The sequence below is a fragment of the Physella acuta genome, unplaced genomic scaffold, assembly GCF_028476545.2.
Source record: "Physella acuta isolate Inbredline_101_S28 unplaced genomic scaffold, ASM2847654v3 ptg001131l, whole genome shotgun sequence".
Taxonomy (NCBI): Eukaryota; Metazoa; Mollusca; class Gastropoda; family Physidae; genus Physella; species Physella acuta.
The window spans coordinates 223,794-244,536 of record NW_026732648.1 but is presented as its reverse complement, the minus strand read 5'-3'; the positions used below and the strand labels follow the sequence as shown (position 1 = coordinate 244,536).

The following is a 20,743-nucleotide window of genomic DNA, read 5'->3' as shown; positions in this document are numbered from 1 at the left end:
GCCCCTCCATCTCTGGAGAAAACTGAAAGCAAGTCTGCTAGTTGCACAAATTCTTAGTTTCATACATAAGCACTTAGCAACTTCCGTAAAATGGCTTGCATTGTTTCAACTTTACAATTAACATAGCATGCATGTCAGCATTTCTAGTGAGCTCGAATAGTACGTCCTCGCCCATAGGCTTACGTCCGTCATATTGTCTGCTTTCTCACAGCACCCAGAACCTGACGCCCAGTGGTGTAGACACGGGGGTGGCGTTAGTGAGGTTTTAATTACCCCCCCCCCCCCTTCATGGACCCAAAAAAATGGACACACCGCTAAGCATACAAACACATATATAAACATAGCTTATATAATATAGCTTACATAAGGGGAAGGTTTTGACATCCCCCCCCTCGACAAAATCCTGCCTTTGCTACTAATATTAGTTTTATCCAGATAGTCTTGTGGCTGGCATTGCTCGACAGCAAAGTGTATTGTGATTCTAGCCTGACATATACAAAATACAAAGCGGCAGTGTTGCCACTAGGTTGAACATCGCTCGGTGCGGTAACTTTCGGGGAGGGGGGGGGGGGCGGACTAAATTTTCCAGGGAGGCGGATACGGGTAAAGTATATATCTTCTATATAACTTCTATTTCGTTCTGGGGTGGGGATTAGAAGTGCTTTGGAGGGGGGGGGGGCGTGCTCCCCGAAAAGAGATGCCCTAAAGAAACATTGTAAGCGAAATGTTTCATTTAAAATAAAATAGTGTATGTGCGTGGTTCATACAAATAGCTTGTGTAACCTTGGTCAACAGCTAGCGAGGAAACTTGTAGAAAATCTAAACAAACCAGTCAGTGATATAACGAGCCATTATGTTTCACCGATATTTGTTGTTATTCACTGTATTCAAACTGGTTCTAAACTCACTAGAGCATTCATTCATTTGCTTTGCATAAAAAATACCGCCATTTAATGTTATAGTATTGATTCGGTTGACATGTTCATGAATGTTGTCACGTTTACCTGACCGTGTTTATAAATAGACAGGTTACAAATGTCATTTGGGGCTACTCTACTTTATTTGTTTCTGATGTCAAAATTGTTCTCTGATGCATACATTGTTTACGATTACAGCAGCCTTAATCTAAGAATAGACGTTTTACTTTATGCAAATACTTTTAATGTCATTCCATTAGTCTGAATTGTATACATATAAATACACAAACATACACACACAGGCCTTATATATACATGTTTTGGTCGATAGAAATATATTTACATACAATATATATATATATGCTATTTTATAAACCCTAGCCTTTATAAGTTTATAGGCCTTACATATATATACAATTATACATACATAAAATATATGTTGCTATATACATACCTATGAAAATATATAGGCTATATATATATATATATATATATATATATATATATATATATATATATATATATATATATATATATATATATATATATGCTTATATATATGCTTATATAATAAATCGGTAAGTAAAGGTTGCGGCAACCCAACGTTCAAGCTCTAGTTCAGATTTTAGTCATGCATTACATCACGCCCCATCCATGGAGGTGAATATGCAGTCAAAAGACGTCCTGCATAAAGGACTTGTAATGTGCAGGCCATTACACTTGCGTTGTAAAAAGGGTTACCAAAGTATTCTCTATATGTTATTATACCGGCCGGACTCAGGACTACAAAGCAGCTGAAATTGTGAAGGTGCAGCTTATCTATACAGTCACCAACGAGAATAGTAGTAGCATTATCTTAAAGCTGATTATCTGACTACTTTAGTAGAGGGTGATAGATGTGTAGTTCAGTGTACTGTGTACTGTGTACATATCATTCAGTGGGTACTGTGTACATAAAATTGAGTGGGTACTGTATACACATCACTGTGTGGGTACTGTGTACATATCATTATAGGTACTATGTAGTTGTTACTGTACTGTGTGGGTACTGTGTAGTTGATACTGTGTGGGTACTGTGTACATATCGCTGTGTGGGTACTGTGTACATATCATTATGGGCACTATGTAGTTGCTACTGTGTGGCTACTGTGTACTTGTCATTGTGTACATGCCATCCCGTAGGTACTGTGTACATGTTGCCGTATTGGTAATGTTTGCTGGCCATAGTGTATGTACTGCTGTACAACGTTCTATGTATCTGTCACCGTGTAACGGCCATGTGTATTTTCAAAGTGTGGGTACTGTGTACTTGTCTTTATGTGAGCATTGTATAGTTTGGTACTAGATCTATATACTTGTCACTTTGTGAGCATTGTGAACTTTTCACTATATGCACTTGTGACAGACCAGTGGCAGTATGGGTATAACGTGTACATGTCACTACGTGTGTAGTAATTGCTTGTCCACGTGTGTAGGCCTACTGTGTACCGGTATGTGAAGAGTAGTTGAATGTGATTTAAAAAAAAAACCAGCAACTGATTGACGGCTCTAGTAAGGTTTATATAGCTGACATTTACATTCCACCAGTCACAAATAATATACTCCCTTAAATATAATACCATAAACTTAGGTTGTTTCACGTCGCAAGACCCGAGGACATGGAGCTAGTGTAAACAAAATTTCCATTTCTGGCCTGGTAGTCAGTATGAAGTAGAGTTAATCTGTTTCTGTGATCATGTGACCGCCTTTGTATTCTATCACGTGAGTCATGAACCCGTCAGAGCTTGTGGTAGACAATAGAGTAGATGAAGTAGAGTTAATCTGTTTCTGTGATTATGTATGTGATCGCCTTTGTTTACCATAACGTGAGTCCAGAGGCATGGCGACCCATTCTTGCGCCCGAGGCGAAATATATCAATTTTGTGCCACCCCCTTCTCTTTTATATATAGGTTCATTACCAGTATATACCAGCCTCAGCGTTGGTCATGTACCTATCAGAGCTGGGTGGACTCAGAGGGGACAATGGCCAGTCCGAGATCCGAACACGTTTCTAGTAGGGTCTAGGCTATGTGAGCTGACCTCAACATCTTTCATATGGGCAGATACATCATGTCATTCAGTTATTCTTTCAATCATCTCTCTTAAGGTGTTGGGGGTGGGGGATGTAGAGCACACCCTCCATCCCCGCCTCCCGGATAAAATAGAAAAGTAAATATATAGAGATATATAGAGACAAAAATAAATTAGCTAGTTCACCCATTGAAGTTTTAAGTGACCCCCCCCCCCCACACACACGTGACACACCCTCCCTCTCTCTCTCGCTCTCATCAATGCTTCACAAAACCTTTTGGTGCACACCATTGTTTCTAACCTAGACAAAAGAACAAGCCGTAATTGAAAAAACGTATTTGACTATTTAGTAGCCTAGAACTATCACTGTGCTCAGCTGTGCTATAGTTGCGGTAAAATACCTAATTAGAATTTATAATTATTATCGTCAAGGCCTCGGTTATTTCATTGCTCATTTATTATGAATCATTTTTCTTTTTTTTTTAAATTTTATTTCGGCTAAATTGAACAGGCACACGAATGGGTAAAAGACACACAATACAATCAATACAAGAGGGGCTACTGGATTCCGGGAGAATTACTAAGAGACGGAGAAAGGGGTGGGGGGGGGGAGACGTGTCAAACCTCGGCTGGTCAACCTGTCAAAGATATTGAGCAGATTGTGAGCATCTGGCCGCTAGAAAATAATATTTTCGTCATCTGCATAAGAAAATAAATCCTGGGCAAGCCAGACAACATAGACAATTTTTAAAAACCTTTGGTGAAATCGACACTTGCTGTGTGTATTATTACTTTCATTGATGAGTTATGTATTTAAATACATAAGACTCCCATATAGCCATTAAAACAGAAAGCTTCACCACTCCAGTGCAGGTTTATTCGCCATTCTGATCGATAAAAACAAACTATTTAAAAAGAAAATTATGGACCCACTGATGCATTTTGTTGGAACATAGATTGAGGTCTTGATAAAACAAAGTGTGTAGGTGTGTATGTGTGTGTTGTGTATATGAGTCGTATATTAATTTAATAAAATTGCTAACATGGACCTATAACATACAATTACTAAAATAGGCCTGCTGTAGGCCTATAACATACAATTACAAACATGGGCCTACTGTAGGCCTATAACATACAATTACAAATATGGGCCTACTGTAGGCCTATAACATACAATTACAAACATGGATCTACTGTAGGCTTATAACATAAAATGAAGCAAGTCTACGATTCAGTCTGTCAACATTCTGCAACAACGTGCAAAGAAAAGTCGAGGAATTGATGCAAACATTACGTCTGAGACATCATCCTCAGCATTGTGGAGTTAACTAATTGTACAACTCTAGGTAAAAAAAAAGTCCCTATCATTGTACATGTGTGCGTGCGCCTGGGCGTGTGTAGTGAACACTATTTGCACACGCAGTTTCATTTTTTCTTCTTACTGCATTAGACACAACGTTATTTCCTGTCGGCCTTTTGTCTATGTCGGCCTTTTGTCTATGTCGGCCTTTTATCAAGATCCCCCACAGTTGAATGTAGAAGGACGTCGGCTGTACACCGTCTTACCTAACTAGTTTTCCTTAGCAAGATAAAGCAAATCAATACTGTTATTGATTTTCAGGAAACTTACAACAAGAATTTGTGGTAAGGAAGGACATTATATGTAGACATGATCTGTTCGGAGCCAAACTGATGTTTGTTTTGTTGTTACATGAAAGATTGTCGGTGTATTTTTTAAATAACCTAGCTTGTTTATATACACGACCTTGACTTTTTGCATACCGGTATCCAGTGACAGATTGCATGCGGCATTTATAAGCGCCCAAAGGTGGGGGATGTGTAGTAATGGAGGCGGTCTCACAGACACGCTTCACTGGACCCCTCATAAATTATATACGTTTTGTGTAGAGCCATAATGGTTACATCATTCACGTACCAGCCCTACAGAGAAAATACTGCAATTTGGCATCACAGATAAAATATCCTTAGAACAGCAGATAAAAAGACAAGTCAACCCTATATAAGATGGTGTAAAGACATGTAGAAAATAAACCTTATGTGGGCCCTAATGTCTCTCATAATTAGTATAAGATATATATATATATATATATATATATATATATATATATATATATATATATATATATATATATATATATATATATATATATATATATGGGGGGGGGGGGGGGGGTAATTGACGGGAGTAATGTTTTACACCCGGTGACGGTAAATAAAATGACTCCAGGATGTAAACCCAATTCGAAGCTATTTTTGCTAGTAGGCAATTCCTACTCTTTTACAACTATCTTAGTCCTAACCGTCGATAACGCTGTCGACCCTTTCCTGACTCTAAGCCAGAGTTTTTCTTCCAGGCATCTCTTAGAAAGTCTACCCCCCCCCCCAGCTGTTTTCGCCTCTTCTTCAACCGTTCTTCTCCATGTCTTCCTTAGCCGGCCCACCCTCCTTTTTCCGTGGGGATTCCAGTCCAAAGCATGCCTTGCGATGTTTTCTTTTCCTTTTCTTAATATGTGTCCGATCCCTCCCCATTTTCGGGCCTTGATATCTGTCTCTATTGGCTGTTGCTTTAAAGTTCGCCACAGGTCTTTGTTTGATATTTTGTCTGGCCATCTTATTTTAAGTATATGCCGTATGCATTTGTTTAGGAATGCCTGTAGCTTATCAGTATTTGTCTTCGTGACCCTCCGAGTGTCCGAGCCATAGAGCAGCACTGCCTTGACATTTGAGTTGAAAATCCCAATTTTTCTCCGGAGTGACAGGGCCGTGGACCTCCACATCGGGCGCAGTGATTTGAAGGCCTGTCTAGCCTTGTTGATACGACATGTTATGTCCTCGTCTGCTCCCCCGTCCTTATTGATCACGCTTCCCAGATATGTGAATGTGTTAGTTTCTCGTAAATCTTCTCCATTTAGCTGTATTGGCAGGTCCTGGCTGTTATTGATTCTGATAACCTCTGTTTTATTTTTATTGATTTTTAGTCCAGCTTTGGAGGCTTCTTCAGATAGCCGATTTAGTTTGGCTTGCGTGTGTTGATGCTTGTGAGATAGTAGGCAGATGTCATCGGCAAAATCAAGATCTTCCAGCCTTTTGGTGAAACTCTACTGGATTCCTGTGTCGTTTTTTTTTTGTGGTTTTCAGCATGATCCAGTCGATTACCATCAAGAATATCATTGGCGATAGCATACATCCCTGTCTTACTCCCGTCGTCACCGTGAATGGTTTAGTTAGTTTTCGCTTGTGTATTACCTGACTGGTGGAGTCTTCATATAGTTTCTGTGTGATAGATATAAATTTTTTGGGTATTCCATAGTGGCTAATTAACTTCCAGATAACATCTCTATTCACACTGTCAAACGCCTTTTCGAAGTCGACAAAAGTCATGTATAAGGGGGATGGCCACTCAAGAGACTGTTCAATAATGATGCGCAGCGTAGCAATGTGGTCAGTACACGACCTGTCTTGACGAAAACCAGCTTGTTCTTGCCTCAGCTTTTTATCCAAGGCATCTCTAAGTCAGTGGCGTTGCGAGGTAGGGTGTCACCCGGTGCGGCACTTAATGGTGTCACCCCCCCCCCCCCCCCAGAGGCGTTGCGACCCTTCCCGGGGATAAACTCTCAAGTTTTCGATTTGCACCCCCCCCCCCTCAAGTTTTTCTCTATATATTTTGCTATTTTTCGCCTTGGTGTCACCCCCCTAAATGGTGTCACCTGGTGCGGTCCGCACCCCCCCCTCGCTACGCCCCTGCTCTAAGTCTCTCTAGGATGATTCTTGTCAGAACCTTACTTGGGACTGAAAGAAGCATTATCCCTCTCCAGTTGTTGCATTGTGTCAGGTCTCCCTTCTTTGGCAGTTTTATGAGGTATCCCAGTTTCCAGTCAGATGGAACTATCTCTTCTTCCCAAATCTGCTTAAGTAGAGGATGTAGTATGTATGCTGATATGGCTGGGTCTGCTTTTATAGTGCCTCTGGTGGGATGCCGTCCGGGCCAGCTGCTTTGCCATTTTTTCATATTCTTTATTGCTCTTATTATATCTAACTTTGTGGGTGGATCTGTACACAAGTTTAGTAGGTGGTTTGCAGTTGGTATATCAGGGATGTTGGATGAGAAAGGATGGTTTAAAATCTCATCAAAGTGCTGTACCCATCTGTCTCTCTGTTCTGTGTCACTTGTTAAGATATTTCCTACTTTATCCTTTACTGGTTTGTTGGGGTTGATATTCTTGCATGATAGAGCCTCTTCATTTTTCCTTTCCTTGTTGTGCTGCAGTTTCTGCCTCCGCTGTCATCTCTTGTATGAACTGTCTTTTGTCTTCTTTTGCACTTTTCTTGACCATGCGATTTACTTCACAATAATGTGTTCTGAGGTTTATTTTATATTTTTCATCCTTAGTAAGACAAAGCAAGCTTCAATTCATTTAAAAATACAATTGAGAAGTGTTTTATAAGATTTAGGTTATCACCCACTGATGATTTAGCTAAGAACCCCCTCCCCCCCCCCCACATAAAAATATATACATATAGAAATGACAGCTATTTTCTAAGCCAATGTCCCCTCAAACTTCACTTACTGTCTTTATAGGTAGAAATATATATAGATCTAAATAGGCCTAATAATTAGTAACAGTCATGTGTCCTATGACTTGGCTTTTCGTATCAATAGTTTATATAATAGAGTACTTTTCTAGAGATATGACAGAGATATGCCTTTGCCTTTGGGCCTAGGACTACCGCTGCTATTATTTCTAATAAAAACTCCGGTACAGATTTTGGAGTGCACCACGTGATATTATAAACCCCGGAAGTGTTTCCGTGACGTTGTCAGCACTCGTCCTAACCCCTGCACATTTGTGGAGGTCGAGGTTTCTTGGTATTTTTTTCATATTCAGGCTAGTTAAAAAATAATTTTCAAGATGTCTAGGACGGCACTCTCTTTTCGTAAAATTTCAACTTGTCTGTTAAAACTTAACCAGGTAAATATTTTAATTTACTTAGATCTAGATCTAGGTAAAACTCCATTTTAGCGTATTTTTTTTAATTCCCTGCTTCACGTTCACCTCCAGTCTCAGGTGAGCGTATTTTATTATAAACAACCGAAACATACAAAAACTTTAGAAAAAGTCTAAGCCTATTTCTCAATGAATTTTAGTTTTAGATATTTTACTTTTGTCAAAACTTCAGAAAAATCCAAATTTGGAATTATTGAATGTGCACTTTTTAGTTTTTTTTTTTTTTTACTCTTGAAAATATGTTGTGTCAGTTAAGATTTCCATGGCAATGGGTAGGCTAAAGATTTCATTTAGGGTAATCTATCGTTTTGGGTACGTAAAATCGCCCGCGATTTGTAATGTGAAAAACAGGTGACTCCTTAAATTTTAATAATTATTTCACATTTTGAGGAGGATTTATGTTTTAAAAAATTTAAAAATGTTTCCTTGATTCATTTATGTACCTGTTTTTAAACAATTGAAGGTAAAATCTTAGTTTAGCGTCGTAAATTCGGCCAAAACTAGTAATGTAGGAGAGAGTGAATTAATGAATATGTCATTAAATATGAGTATATTTTCGTATATTTTGATAAAATATTACAAATAATTGAATAATAGATCACCATTTATGGTTAAATCAATTTAAATATCCTGAAATTAATTTTTATCAACCCTGTTCGAGTTAGTAAATTTGCTATTAAAAACAGCAGCCATCTTAAGAAAATGTTATTTAGAGTAGCTTCCCTTTCATTTCTATTCGTATGAAACTGTAGTTAAATATGATTGTCTTGTTGTATAGTCCGTATTACAAAGCATTTTTTTTTTTAATTCTGCTCTTTAAAAACTTAATTTCCTAACAACTTTATTAATTCTAGAAGCATTGTGAGATGCAACTTGTATCCATAAATCAGGTTTTTTTTAAAAACTAATGTTTATTTGATCTTACTATTACTATTTAGTTTGAGTTTTTTCTTATTGTTTGAATGTTCACTATTTTCATTTCAGGTTTTTCTTTTCATCAATTAGTGATTCTATCGTAACTTATGACATTTTTTTACTTCTCTTTACCTTAATTAAACCCCAACCTCCGTCATATTTTTGTTGTCAATGTCACAATAAGTCATAATGTAAAAAATTACGCTTCACTCTGCCTTATCTAAGATCTCTAACCATAATTTTGACAACATTAAATGTTTGTCATCATCTATATATACAGAGAGACAAAATGTATTATCCACCAGCTTCCCTCGTAAAACATCATCTAAAACAATGAGCCAGTCCATCCCTTAAGTGCGTGTTGTCATTATGGTCGATCGCAAGTCTCCACCTGCCAGACACATTTTGGTTATCCTTTGTTGTCAAATTGTCAATATCAAGTACACAAGTGAGTGATATGGGGTTGTCCATAAATGATGTCACATATGATTTGCTACGGGAGTGAGTGAAGATTTGTGACGTCAACTCACGCGGCACCGCAATTTATGACGTGTCGGTCTCATGAAAGGAGGTGAACGGGGAAAAATACCTAGGTGGTTGATGGAGAACCTCTATAATGCTTTGTTCAATCAAAATAACGATAAATAAGCATTAGTATACGTATACCTTGCTTAAAACGAATCATCACAAATGTTGCAAGCCTGCTAGTTTAAGACATTAGGAAAAACGGCCTCAACACATTATCCCCGTCAAAAAGGCTTGCCACCAAATGCCTGCCGACGAATAAGCCGCGTCTAATGCGGGGCGTTAGGAATACGGCAATTAGCATGGGCCGCGTTAGAGCACCAGTAGGCTATCGCGCTTTGTAAGATGACGTAAATACTTAAATTCAATTCGCTAAACTGCGCGAAAATTTAGTAATGTTCCATCGTTTGAGGAAATTTATTTTCTTGGACTTAAATTGAAATATCATGTTGACTGTCTGGCTCTAAATTTCCGAATATCACTTTTAATGTATCAAGATTCAGAACTATAATTTACTTTAATATAAGTGTCATCTTATCGTTTATTGTGCTTTTTATAAAGCGCAGAGCAGCTTCAAAATCGGACGGCCATCCTGTTTTCACCAAGCTTCTTTTGGAGCTTAATATGGGTAGTCTAGTTCTATACGGTGAGAGCTTAATACATTTTTATACGGCCGAAAGTCTCAAGACAGCAAGCTTGCAGAAATAACCACGCACGTTTAAATGGACGAGTGATAGATGTGTTAGGGGCTGTTTGATGAACACCAACTTATGTAATCAAATTAAACGTCGCATAAGCGTCAAAACGGCAGTGCTTGTTTTTTTTTTATATAAAATTAGCCTAACGGTCGGCGGTACCGGTACATGACGTCACGTACGAGCGTTAACTCGGTGACGATGTGCTAAGTGGGGAATGAAAAAGGTGGGGTTCAAGAAATGCGACTCAGCAAGCTTTTTACATTTTTTGACCCTTCTTAATAGTTCTAACGTCCCCACTGAGAAAATGGATCACCGATGAATGACGCGTCATACGTCTACAGCTCGTCTTTCTCCCACAACCATCCCCTGTTTTCACGAGAAAAAAAAACCTGACCCGTCTCCAAAATCACATCGCTGAGTTCTACTAAACCTCTCCCCACCACAAATCACAATTTCTATCTGAAACAATATGTTTGTTCTGTAATAATGCACGCTGTCATTACTATCTTATGAGCGACGTCATTTATGAGCGATCTAATATTGATTTGCTTACTGCAAATAAAGTGTTCAAAAGTTCGACCTCCCAACAATTGTTGTGGTCTTGGATGCACACTATTAAGTCTGAAAAGGTCTATTAGTCATTCATGTCAACTATATTGAAAAAAAAAAAAAAGAAAAATTACTATACAGTGGTCATCCATAAATGACGTCACGCTTTTTTGGACGATTTTTACCTCCCCCCCTCCCCTCCGTCACACGTCGTCACAAAAAGCCAGACCCCCCCCCCAAAAAAAAAAAAATGACGTCACACCTCAGCCTACAACCCCCCCCCCCCCCCCCCCTCAAAATTGCAGTTGAATTTTTTTAAACAGCTATATTTTTCTAAAATCGTGTCTGAACTCTGTTAAAAGAGAGTATTTTAATCAATTGTTATTACAATGTATTAAAACAGTTTTCTAAAACGCAAAATAACGTCTAAAATTCGTTTTCTAACATTGCTTTTTTATAATGCAAAAGTGTGACGTCGCATCATCTGAACCGCCCCCCCCTCTCCCCCTCATCACACACCGTCACAAAATTGCGGACCCCCCTCCCCCCTACGAGTGTGACGTCATTTATGGACGACCCCCAGGCATATATTAAAACAATACAAAACAATCATATTAAACCACAAAATCAACACAAAAGACATGCGAATAGACAATTTTTCAAGGGAAACTACTCTATTGTTGTTTTTGAAACATGGCCGCTGCTTGTATTTACTCATTGTTGTCACGAACGGGGTAGTTTAAAGTTTATTCCAGGATATTTATGACTGGTTTTGTCTTGGATTGTGATTTGTTATTTAATTAACTGTTATATTATGTAAAATATGACATAAATATGTCCAAATGAAAGAAATATTCATTAGTTACCTTCATCGCACATTACTAGCTACGTGGGAATTTACGACGCTAAACTAAGATTTTACCCAATTGAATTAAAACTTTTCCGTAATAAATGAAGACTAGCGATGTTTCCAACAGATGCAACCATGCTCATTTACTATAGCAGCCATCTTGTCTAAGTTTTATTTTTATAAGCTTTTAGCGCCAGATTCAGGGGGAAGCCACTCTATTTTACAAATGGCTGCTGTTTATATAGCAAATCTTGCTCTCAGAAACTGCTGTTTAAAGTTAATTTCTGGCCTATATCGATATATTTAGCCATTGATTTAGGTTTATTATTCATTTATCTATAATATTTGACACAAAAGTATGACAATATACTTCTATTAAAGCCTTGACAATGAGGTAACGTTTTCGTACATAAATAGCCGCGGGCGATTTTACGTACCCAAAACGATAGATTACCAGATTTAGGATGCATCTATTCGGACCCGGGTCCCAATAGCCACGGCCGCTATTGGGACCCGGCTCCTAATAGCCTCGGCCGCTATTGGGACCCGGGTCCTAATAGCCTCGGCCGCTATTGGGACCAGCCAATAGAATTGTTTAGATTTAGTTATACAAAAATTCTTTTAAGATGCATAATATATCTTTTCTGTTGTGATTTTTTTTCCTTGTAATTCTAAATGATATACTGAGATCTTGCTTTAAATACCCGATATCATTACTGACAAATGTTATGATGAGCGGGTGTCGTTAGGTCTATAATAGAATTATGGCCTATGCCCTGTGGTATGAACTTCTATGGCCGAGCGAATGTTGAGCGCGCATGTAAAAATGTGTTTTATTTCTTTTTCTTCTGTTAAACGTAATTTGATTTCATACACACACACACACACACATATATATATATATATATATATATATATATATATATATATATATATATATATATATATTGTATAAGATAGCTCATATAGGCTGCGGACTACAGCTACCAGGGCCGTTTTCTTGAACACGAATATCTCGCATGCGGGGTTGTAGTACACTATAATAGAAGCAATACGTAACATTTGAACTCACAATGATCCCAAATCCGGTTTTCCCTCTTGCTGGGAGGGGAGGGGGGGGGCTATACGGCGACGACAAATCTCGACAAGCTCATAGCAATGGTCTTGCTATGACGTATGCTATACGCCTACACTGTGAACTCAATGACCCTGGCTAGACCGTGTCGGTATTGTTCTTGCGCTGACCAGAAAACGCGAGCTGGCGATCAATGGAGCAACGATGTTTTTATAATTGGCGTGTTTGAAAACCTAAATCTAGAAAAAAAATAATCTGTTTTAAAAAAAAATTTAAAAAAAACCCAACACTTAAGCTTCAACTCAACGGAATATTAAACTTAGATAAATACACTTAACTTCACGCAAAAACTAGAGCTTTGATAGGTTCCGATCCCGTAACTGATCGAGATGCGGGAGGTACTGCGTTCTCCTCTCGACCACGACGTTTTACGATAAACACATGTATTTAATGATTTTGTATATACAGCTAAATATAGGGTATTTAGAAATAGCAACACAAGAACTAACGCTAGATAATCCGCATAACTAATTACAATAAAAGACAACAAAATACGAGCAAATCCACAAGAAAAATCAAATAAACATAAAAGGTATAATTTTAATACAGGTTGAACTTAATGCCGGGTCCCAATAGCGGCCAAGGCTATTAGGACCCGGGTCCCAATAGCGGCCGAGGCTATTAGGACCCGGGTCCCAATAGCCACTTCCAAAGATTTAAGAAGAGTACCAAACTCATAACTGCAAGGTGGTTATGTAATGTTTGTATTGTTAAAAGTATCTTGTACGCATGATACTATAAAAAAACATATCTACATGAACTCACAATGACCCCAACACTGAGGCCACCACAATTTCAAGAATCAAATAGATCTAGACGTCTAGATCTAGCAATTGCCCAAGCTATGACGTTTGCAAGTAGGCCTAAATAAAATTAAAGTCAGTGTGAACTCTCTGTGAACTCTCGACCATGTAGGGATTTTTCTCACGCTATTTTATTGGAACTGTAATGCTTATTTATGTTTTTTTACCGTTTCTAATTAGGCTAAATCACACATTCATAAAAAAATAAGTAGGCCTAGATCTAGAACTAATCCTAGTGTTTTCTAAATGTTTTTGTGATGTGTGTTTCGGTTGTGTTTATAATAAAATAGGCTCAACCGGAGGTGTACACGAAGTGGCAAATAAAATATGCTAAAATGGAGTTTTACCTAGATCTAGATTAAAGAATCAATACATCTAGGCCGAATTCTAGAGAGAAATTGACTAGTTTTTTTATTAGTCCTCTATTTTAGGCCTAATTTTTAGCAAATTAAACATGTGTTAGGACTAGTGCCACTATATCTAAATCTCTAGATCTAGTGGTGGTTTTAATCTGCCTGCTTTGTGTTTCTTCCCTGTTAAATCAGGTGTTCTATAAAAAATATTACATGGTGTTTAGTAGGTGAGCATTTTCATGAGCATTGATATTGATTCCTATCACTTTAGGTAGATCTATGTAAAATCGGCTGAGGCTAGTAATGTGAAAAGAAGGTGCCTCATTAAATTTGAAAGTTACAAAAATGTTTCAAAGTTTCATTAATGCAGATCTACCTGTTTTTAAACAATTGTATTAAAATTTTTCAGTAGGCCTAATAAATAAAGACTAGCGGTGTTTTCTTCAGATGCATCAAAGCACGTTTACTTCAGCAGCCATCTTGTTAATTTTTTTTTTGTAAACTTATTGCGTGAGATTCAGGGGAAGCCACTCTATTTTACAAATGGCTGCTGTTTATATAGCAAATGTTGCTCGCAAACACTGCTATTTAAAGTTAATTTCTGGCCTATGTTGATATATTTAGCTATTGATTTTGGTTTATAAGTCAATTATCTATAATAGTTTACACAAATATGTCAAAAATACTTCGATTACAGCCTTAATAATGAGGCAACTTTGTCGCACATTATAGCCTCGGTCGATTTTTTGTGCCTAAAATGATAGATTACCCCTTTTTGATCCTCCAGCAGGATCATGTGTGTCACAAATCACATCATTTGCTATCTCTTCTTGGCTGAAATCTATGAACAGAATCTATATTACCTGGAAAGGGATTTGATGTAGATCTACACCCTTTTGCAATTATCTGTCCGAAACTTCCTATCATAGTCCTATTCAGTTGTCAAATCTATGACAAATATGCACTTCAGACATTAAGAGCTTTGTAACAATTTGATATCACTGTGCTAGACATTTAAGCTAGATTGGTGTAGATTTAGTTGTCTTATTAATAAAAAAAAAACTGTTGATGTGAGAATGATAAAAATTTGATAACATGATACATTTGTACTGCTCTATTTAGCTCTCAATATAAATGCTAGGCTACAAAACAGATAAAAATCACTATCTAAAAGTTTAATAAAATGGCTAGGCCCAAATGGTACAACCATTTACTTTTTAAATTTTGTGTTAAATTCAAATTTGGTCAAATTGTTTACTTAGAGAAAAAAAATTGATACAATTTTTATTTGCAGAATGCTGTGTTGCCATCTGTCACAGTGGGTAGTCGTCAGGCTAGTACTAGCACAGTAAGTTAATGTTATTTTTTATGGTTATGGTTTATACTATAACTGTTTTATATTTTCATATTTTGGAATTTATTTACTATGATTAGTTTAAATTAACTATTGACGTTCACACATGTATTTTTTTTCTCCCTTCTTCAAAATGTTTAGGGACATTATGCTTTGAACTTGTAATACATACACTTTTTATTTAACCATAAATGTTTTTTCAATGTCATATCCTTCTTTTAATATTAAATTAAATCAGTTTTAAATAAAAATGCCATTTACAAAAATATCTCAGATTTAACAAAGTTGTAATGTTCTACTTTATTTTGCAACCTGATATTTTTAACATAAATGCTTTTGTGAACCTGCAGAACTTGAAAGAAGTACTTGAAAAAATTGTTCCTGAAAAGCAAAAGGAAGTTGCAGAATTCAGAAAACAATTTGGTACCACCAAAGTTGGTGAGGTTACAGTTGACATGGTTAGTTCTAAGATTTCTTACTTTATACTATACTTTGTTTAGCGGTATTGATAGTTGTTTCAAGTTTTTAAATTATCATATATTTGTTACATGCTTATTTGTAGATGTATGGAGGAATGAGAGGCATCCGTGGATTGGTTACAGAGACCTCTGTCCTTGACCCTGAAGAAGGTATTAGATTTAGAGGCTATAGTATTCCAGAATGCCAGAAACTTCTACCCAAGGTTCCTGGTGGTGAAGAGCCACTTCCTGAGGGCTTATTTTGGTTACTGGTGACTGGAGAGATTCCTACACCTGAGCAAGTCAATTCAATTACCAAGGTATTAAGTCCTTAACATGGTTAATCATTTAGTCAAACTTAAAATCTTTCCCCCACTATAAATTATTTGCATACATGTAATTATTTCTAACATTTTAAACATTTTAAACTAATGTTGTTTTAAAATGTGATGAAAGCAATTGCAGTACTTTTACAAAATGTGTAATGAATAAAAGTTGGCAGTCATGGCCACATTATAAATGACTACACACAAGCAGCAGTCTAATCTCACCACATGGATGTAGTACCATAATAATTACACAATCCTCTTTCAGCATTTATAAAATAAAAAATTCTTTCACTCTTACCTGTTTTCAAATAGGCTAGAATGTGGAAATGAACATAATATGCATAAACAGCCAGTGAGTTGTCTAAATAGCTTTGTTATGTTGACCCCCTCACACGCAGTGTCCCTTTACACACAATGAAATTTTCTTCTTTCAGGAATGGAATGACAGAGCAGATATTCCCAACCATGTGATTACTATGCTGAACAATTTTCCTAGTTCACTCCACCCCATGTCTCAATTTAGTTGTGCTGTGACTGCCATGAATACTGAGAGTAAATTTGCCAAAGCTTATGCTGAAGGTGTGCACAAATCAAAGTATTGGGAGGTAAGCATAATGTTAAGTCTGTAGTCAGGCACCAACTTATTCATAGAATGACCAAAATACTGTTTAGCCTACATGAGTGTGCATCATGAGTCTTTGGCAAGCAAATTAAAATGTAACTTTTGTTTTTCAGCTGTGCTATGAAGATTCTATGGATCTTATTGCAAAACTTCCAACTATTGCTGCTATTATTTATCGCAATCTCTACCGTGAAGGTAACCCCCCAGACCCCATTGACAAAAAGAAGGATTGGAGCTGGAATTATACCAGTATGCTGGGTTTTGATAACCCTGATTTCGTTGAGCTGATGCGTCTTTATCTTACCATTCATACGTAAGTTATTACCGTAGGATAGTGTTATGCTAAACTACATTTTCTAATGTATAATTGCTACAGTTTATCACAATTAAAAAAATTCATTTTCATTTGGAGCAGTAAAAATGTTTTTTTTTTCTAATTAAAATATTTTATTCCCTAGTGACCATGAAGGTGGCAACGTCAGTGCACACACCTGTCATTTAGTGGGCAGTGCACTCTCTGACCCATATTTATCTTTTGCTGCTGCCATGAATGGACTGGCAGGACCACTGCATGGACTAGCCAATCAGGTACTTGAAGCTTTGTCCCAAGTCAACACTTGAATTACAATTTACTCATAGATTTACTGTATTTTACTAATTCCATTTTGTTAATGTTTTATGTTGCTCTTTGTGCCAATTGTTTATTTTACTAATTTTATTGAATTAGAACCTTCTTTTCATGAATCTTTATAGGAAGTACTTGTTTGGATTACAAAGATTAGAGAAAACTTTGGTGGTGATGCAACAGATGCTCAGTTGACTGAATTTATTAAAAACACACTCAAATCAGGACAGGCAAGACCCTTTTAATTTAGATATATTTTAATGCCAATACTAAGTTTAAAATAATGTAAAATAATTCATTATCCGTTTGTTCAAAAATAATTCTTTATCTACAGGTTGTTCCTGGTTATGGACATGCTGTGCTGCGTAAAACTGATCCTCGTTATACTTGCCAAAGAGAATTTGCTCTTAAACATTTACCCAATGATCCACTGTTTAAATTAGTATCTCAAATCTACAAGATAGTACCCGATATCCTTATTGAGCAAGGAAAGGTAAAGAATCCATGGCCCAATGTGGATGCTCACAGTGGAGTGCTCTTACAGGTAAATTAGAAACTTATCTTAATATGAATATTATGTACCCAACAATAACAAGAGAAAGTCTGTTAATAATTTTTTTTTACTCTGAATTCTTCTCTCTCTTCCCCCCCCCCCCCCCCCCCCCCCCCCCTCCTTGTGGATTATTTATTGCATTAATTGGAGATGACTTTCTATGCCATTTAGTGCTAGGGATAGTAAGACCATAGCAATGTCCCACACTGCTTCAAGGATTCTCTTATTGCTTTTAAATACTATCTAAATTTACTTTGTTGTTTTTCTGGTTAAAATTTTTGGAGTAGGAAAATAAACCTTTTTTTTTTTGTAAATTGATTTAATTTTCCCCATCAGAAAATCTTTTTTTGCAAATTAATAAGTTATTCATTATTCTTTCTCATTCAAAACAATTCTTGTGCTCCATTTTGTAAGTGTGAATAGTGCTTTTTTTTTTTGTGCAGGATCATAATTAAATGCAAAATACTATGTATATTGGCTGTTGCATCATGTTGATTTATTGGTGATGGGTTTGTCCCATTCTGTGATTCTGGAATAGTTAACCTGATTTGTTGTTACTTTTTTTTTCAGTACTTTGGCTTGAAAGAAATGAATTACTACACAGTTATGTTTGGTGTATCAAGAGCTTTGGGAGTCCTAGCTTCATTGATATGGGATCGTGCTCTTGGCCTCCCGATTGAGCGCCCCAAATCCTTCGACACTCCACACCTCAAGAAAATTGCTGCCAATGCTCAAAAGAAATAACTCTACTTACAGCTATAAATTTAATTTCAAAGTCTTGCAGCAGTGAAATCTGGAATTGACTCCTAAAAGAAATAGAACCCAGCTTTTAGAAATCTATTTTCAGAAGGTACCAACCATGTCAGAGTGTCTTAGTTAATCTAGCATATTCAAGGCAACTCCACACTAACTTAAATTGTATTTTCTTTTTTTTTTATTTTATATTTTTAAACAAAGCCTGAAACAATTGAACATTGTTATTGTTCTACATTTGAATGCAACAAATGTGATAGTTTTAATTCTAAAATGGGTTGGGATGACATATGAAAATATAAGTTCTCCATACAATTCTTTGACACTTAATCAAATTTTTTTCTTTTGGTATGTGTAACATAATACTTTGTGAGATTTTATTCAACGATTATTTATTAGTTTTTTTTTTTTTTTTGCTTTGTGATGTGTGATAGTATTGAATGGACTAGCTCTTGCTTATCTTGATAAACTACCTGGATTGTCCATTAATAGTTAATCAGTTCCAAATAGATATTTTTAAACATTGAATTTATGGCAATATGAAAGATTTTATTGTCATTTTCTGTTAGCATAGTTTATAGGTTAGATTAACATTGAAATGTTGTAACTTTGTTTTAAAATGCTTAATATTTTATAGGTTTTTATTGCACTTACATTTTGGTAAAATGTTTTGTTTGCACCTTGAGAGATTTGCAAATAAGTTGTTGTGTAAGGGGTTCATCTGTTGTGCAAGGGGTGTGTAATTGGTATGCTGTCAACTGTATGATATTAAAAAAAAACCCACATGAGCCCATACGAGAATTTTTTTTTTTCATCCTCTAATCAGATACTTGAACATGATTTAATTTTTCTTGAACCAGTAGTTCTTAAACTATTTTATTTGCTACTCCATTAATCAAACTAGATGTAGAAAACAGGTGACTGTACACTACTACAGTTGACCATACAGAATGTGAATAATTAAACTTGTAATCTCGATCACGTGACTTTCATTGTTTCATGAAACAATCTCCACATTCATAAGTCTCATGGTGGTTGGTGGGATAGATTTTAATTTTCTCATTACTGACTTGTTCCATGTGATATCATTTTAATCCTCCCCATTTAGCCGTAGAGTGGAGCAATAACAGTGTTAGCCAAGAGTGTATTGTAAAGTTAGACAAATACATTTCAGATGTACATGTTGCTGGTTGTTTCTGTTTTTAAATAAAATTAAATATACATAATACAGTTGTGTTCTCTACCATTTGTTGTTAGGTTATGACTATGCTAACCTGACTGAATTCCCCAAGCCTAGGGTATTACCCATTCTACCTTTTTCTAATGGTTACCTCTCAAGGATATGGAACAATCCTTTAGTTTGAGCTTAACGTGAGCAAAGCCAGAGCTCATGCTTTGCTAACCTGACTTAAATTCCTGGGCTTGTGCCCCTATGGTATTACTCAGTCTACCTTTTTCTAAAGGTTACCTCTCAAGTATGGTAAAGTCTACCACAGAAAATCTAATGCTGAATTTGAAGAAACTAACAAATCTACAAGTTCCAAGGGTCATTTACTGACTGATGTAATATCAGGTTCAGACGGCTGTTGCTCTTTGTCTAGCTGCTTTCGCTCAGGGTACTCAACATCTCTTATTGATTCAATAGCTGTTTAACTATTCCTGGTCTACAAAAGATGTTTACCTGACAACACTTGCAAAGTATATTGATTACTCAATGATTTTATTGACTCATCTTAGTCTGAAGATAGTAAATAAAAAACAAACAAATGAACATCGACATTAGAAAAAGATGACTATTTCGCAAGAGCTTTAGTTTTCGGATACATACGATAAATGAGTTGAGTGAAATTAACTAGCTTTGTTAATATTTATTTTTTATTGAATAAAGGTAGATAACTTCCAAGTTAATTTTACGCATGGTCATACATGGGTTGTCTTCTTATTTCAAGTCGGGTACCGACTTCATTTATACACTTACTTTTAATACATTAATTGCTTCTGCAGTTTAAAAGTGTTTTTTCTTTTTTTTTTAAATATCCTCATTTGCCACTTTTTTCAATCAACTAAAAAACGCAAAGAAAAAAACAACCAACAACTACACCGACTACAAGTTATGGCAGGTTACGGAAGGTTTTGTGTTTTTTAACCTTAGGAGAGAGGGCTCTTAATGTAATGAATTATAACGTAACACAAGATTAATGTTTAG

The 20,743-nt window shown here is 36.4% G+C and overlaps 1 protein-coding gene across 1 annotated transcript; it reads left to right on the top strand.

Annotated features, from left to right (window-relative positions):
- Window positions 1–7,799: 7,799 nt before the first annotated feature.
- LOC131956173 (putative citrate synthase 2, mitochondrial) lies at window positions 7,800–19,770 on the top strand. Its single transcript, XM_059320598.1, has 10 exons — window positions 7,800–7,979; window positions 15,138–15,191; window positions 15,548–15,655; window positions 15,760–15,975; window positions 16,419–16,589; window positions 16,720–16,919; window positions 17,065–17,194; window positions 17,360–17,461; window positions 17,566–17,775; window positions 18,355–19,770. Exons 1-10 carry the CDS (start codon window positions 7,920–7,922, stop codon window positions 18,526–18,528), a joined length of 1,425 nt encoding a protein of 474 aa, XP_059176581.1. The 5' UTR covers window positions 7,800–7,919; the 3' UTR covers window positions 18,529–19,770.
- The last annotated feature ends 973 nt before the right edge of the window (window positions 19,771–20,743 follow it).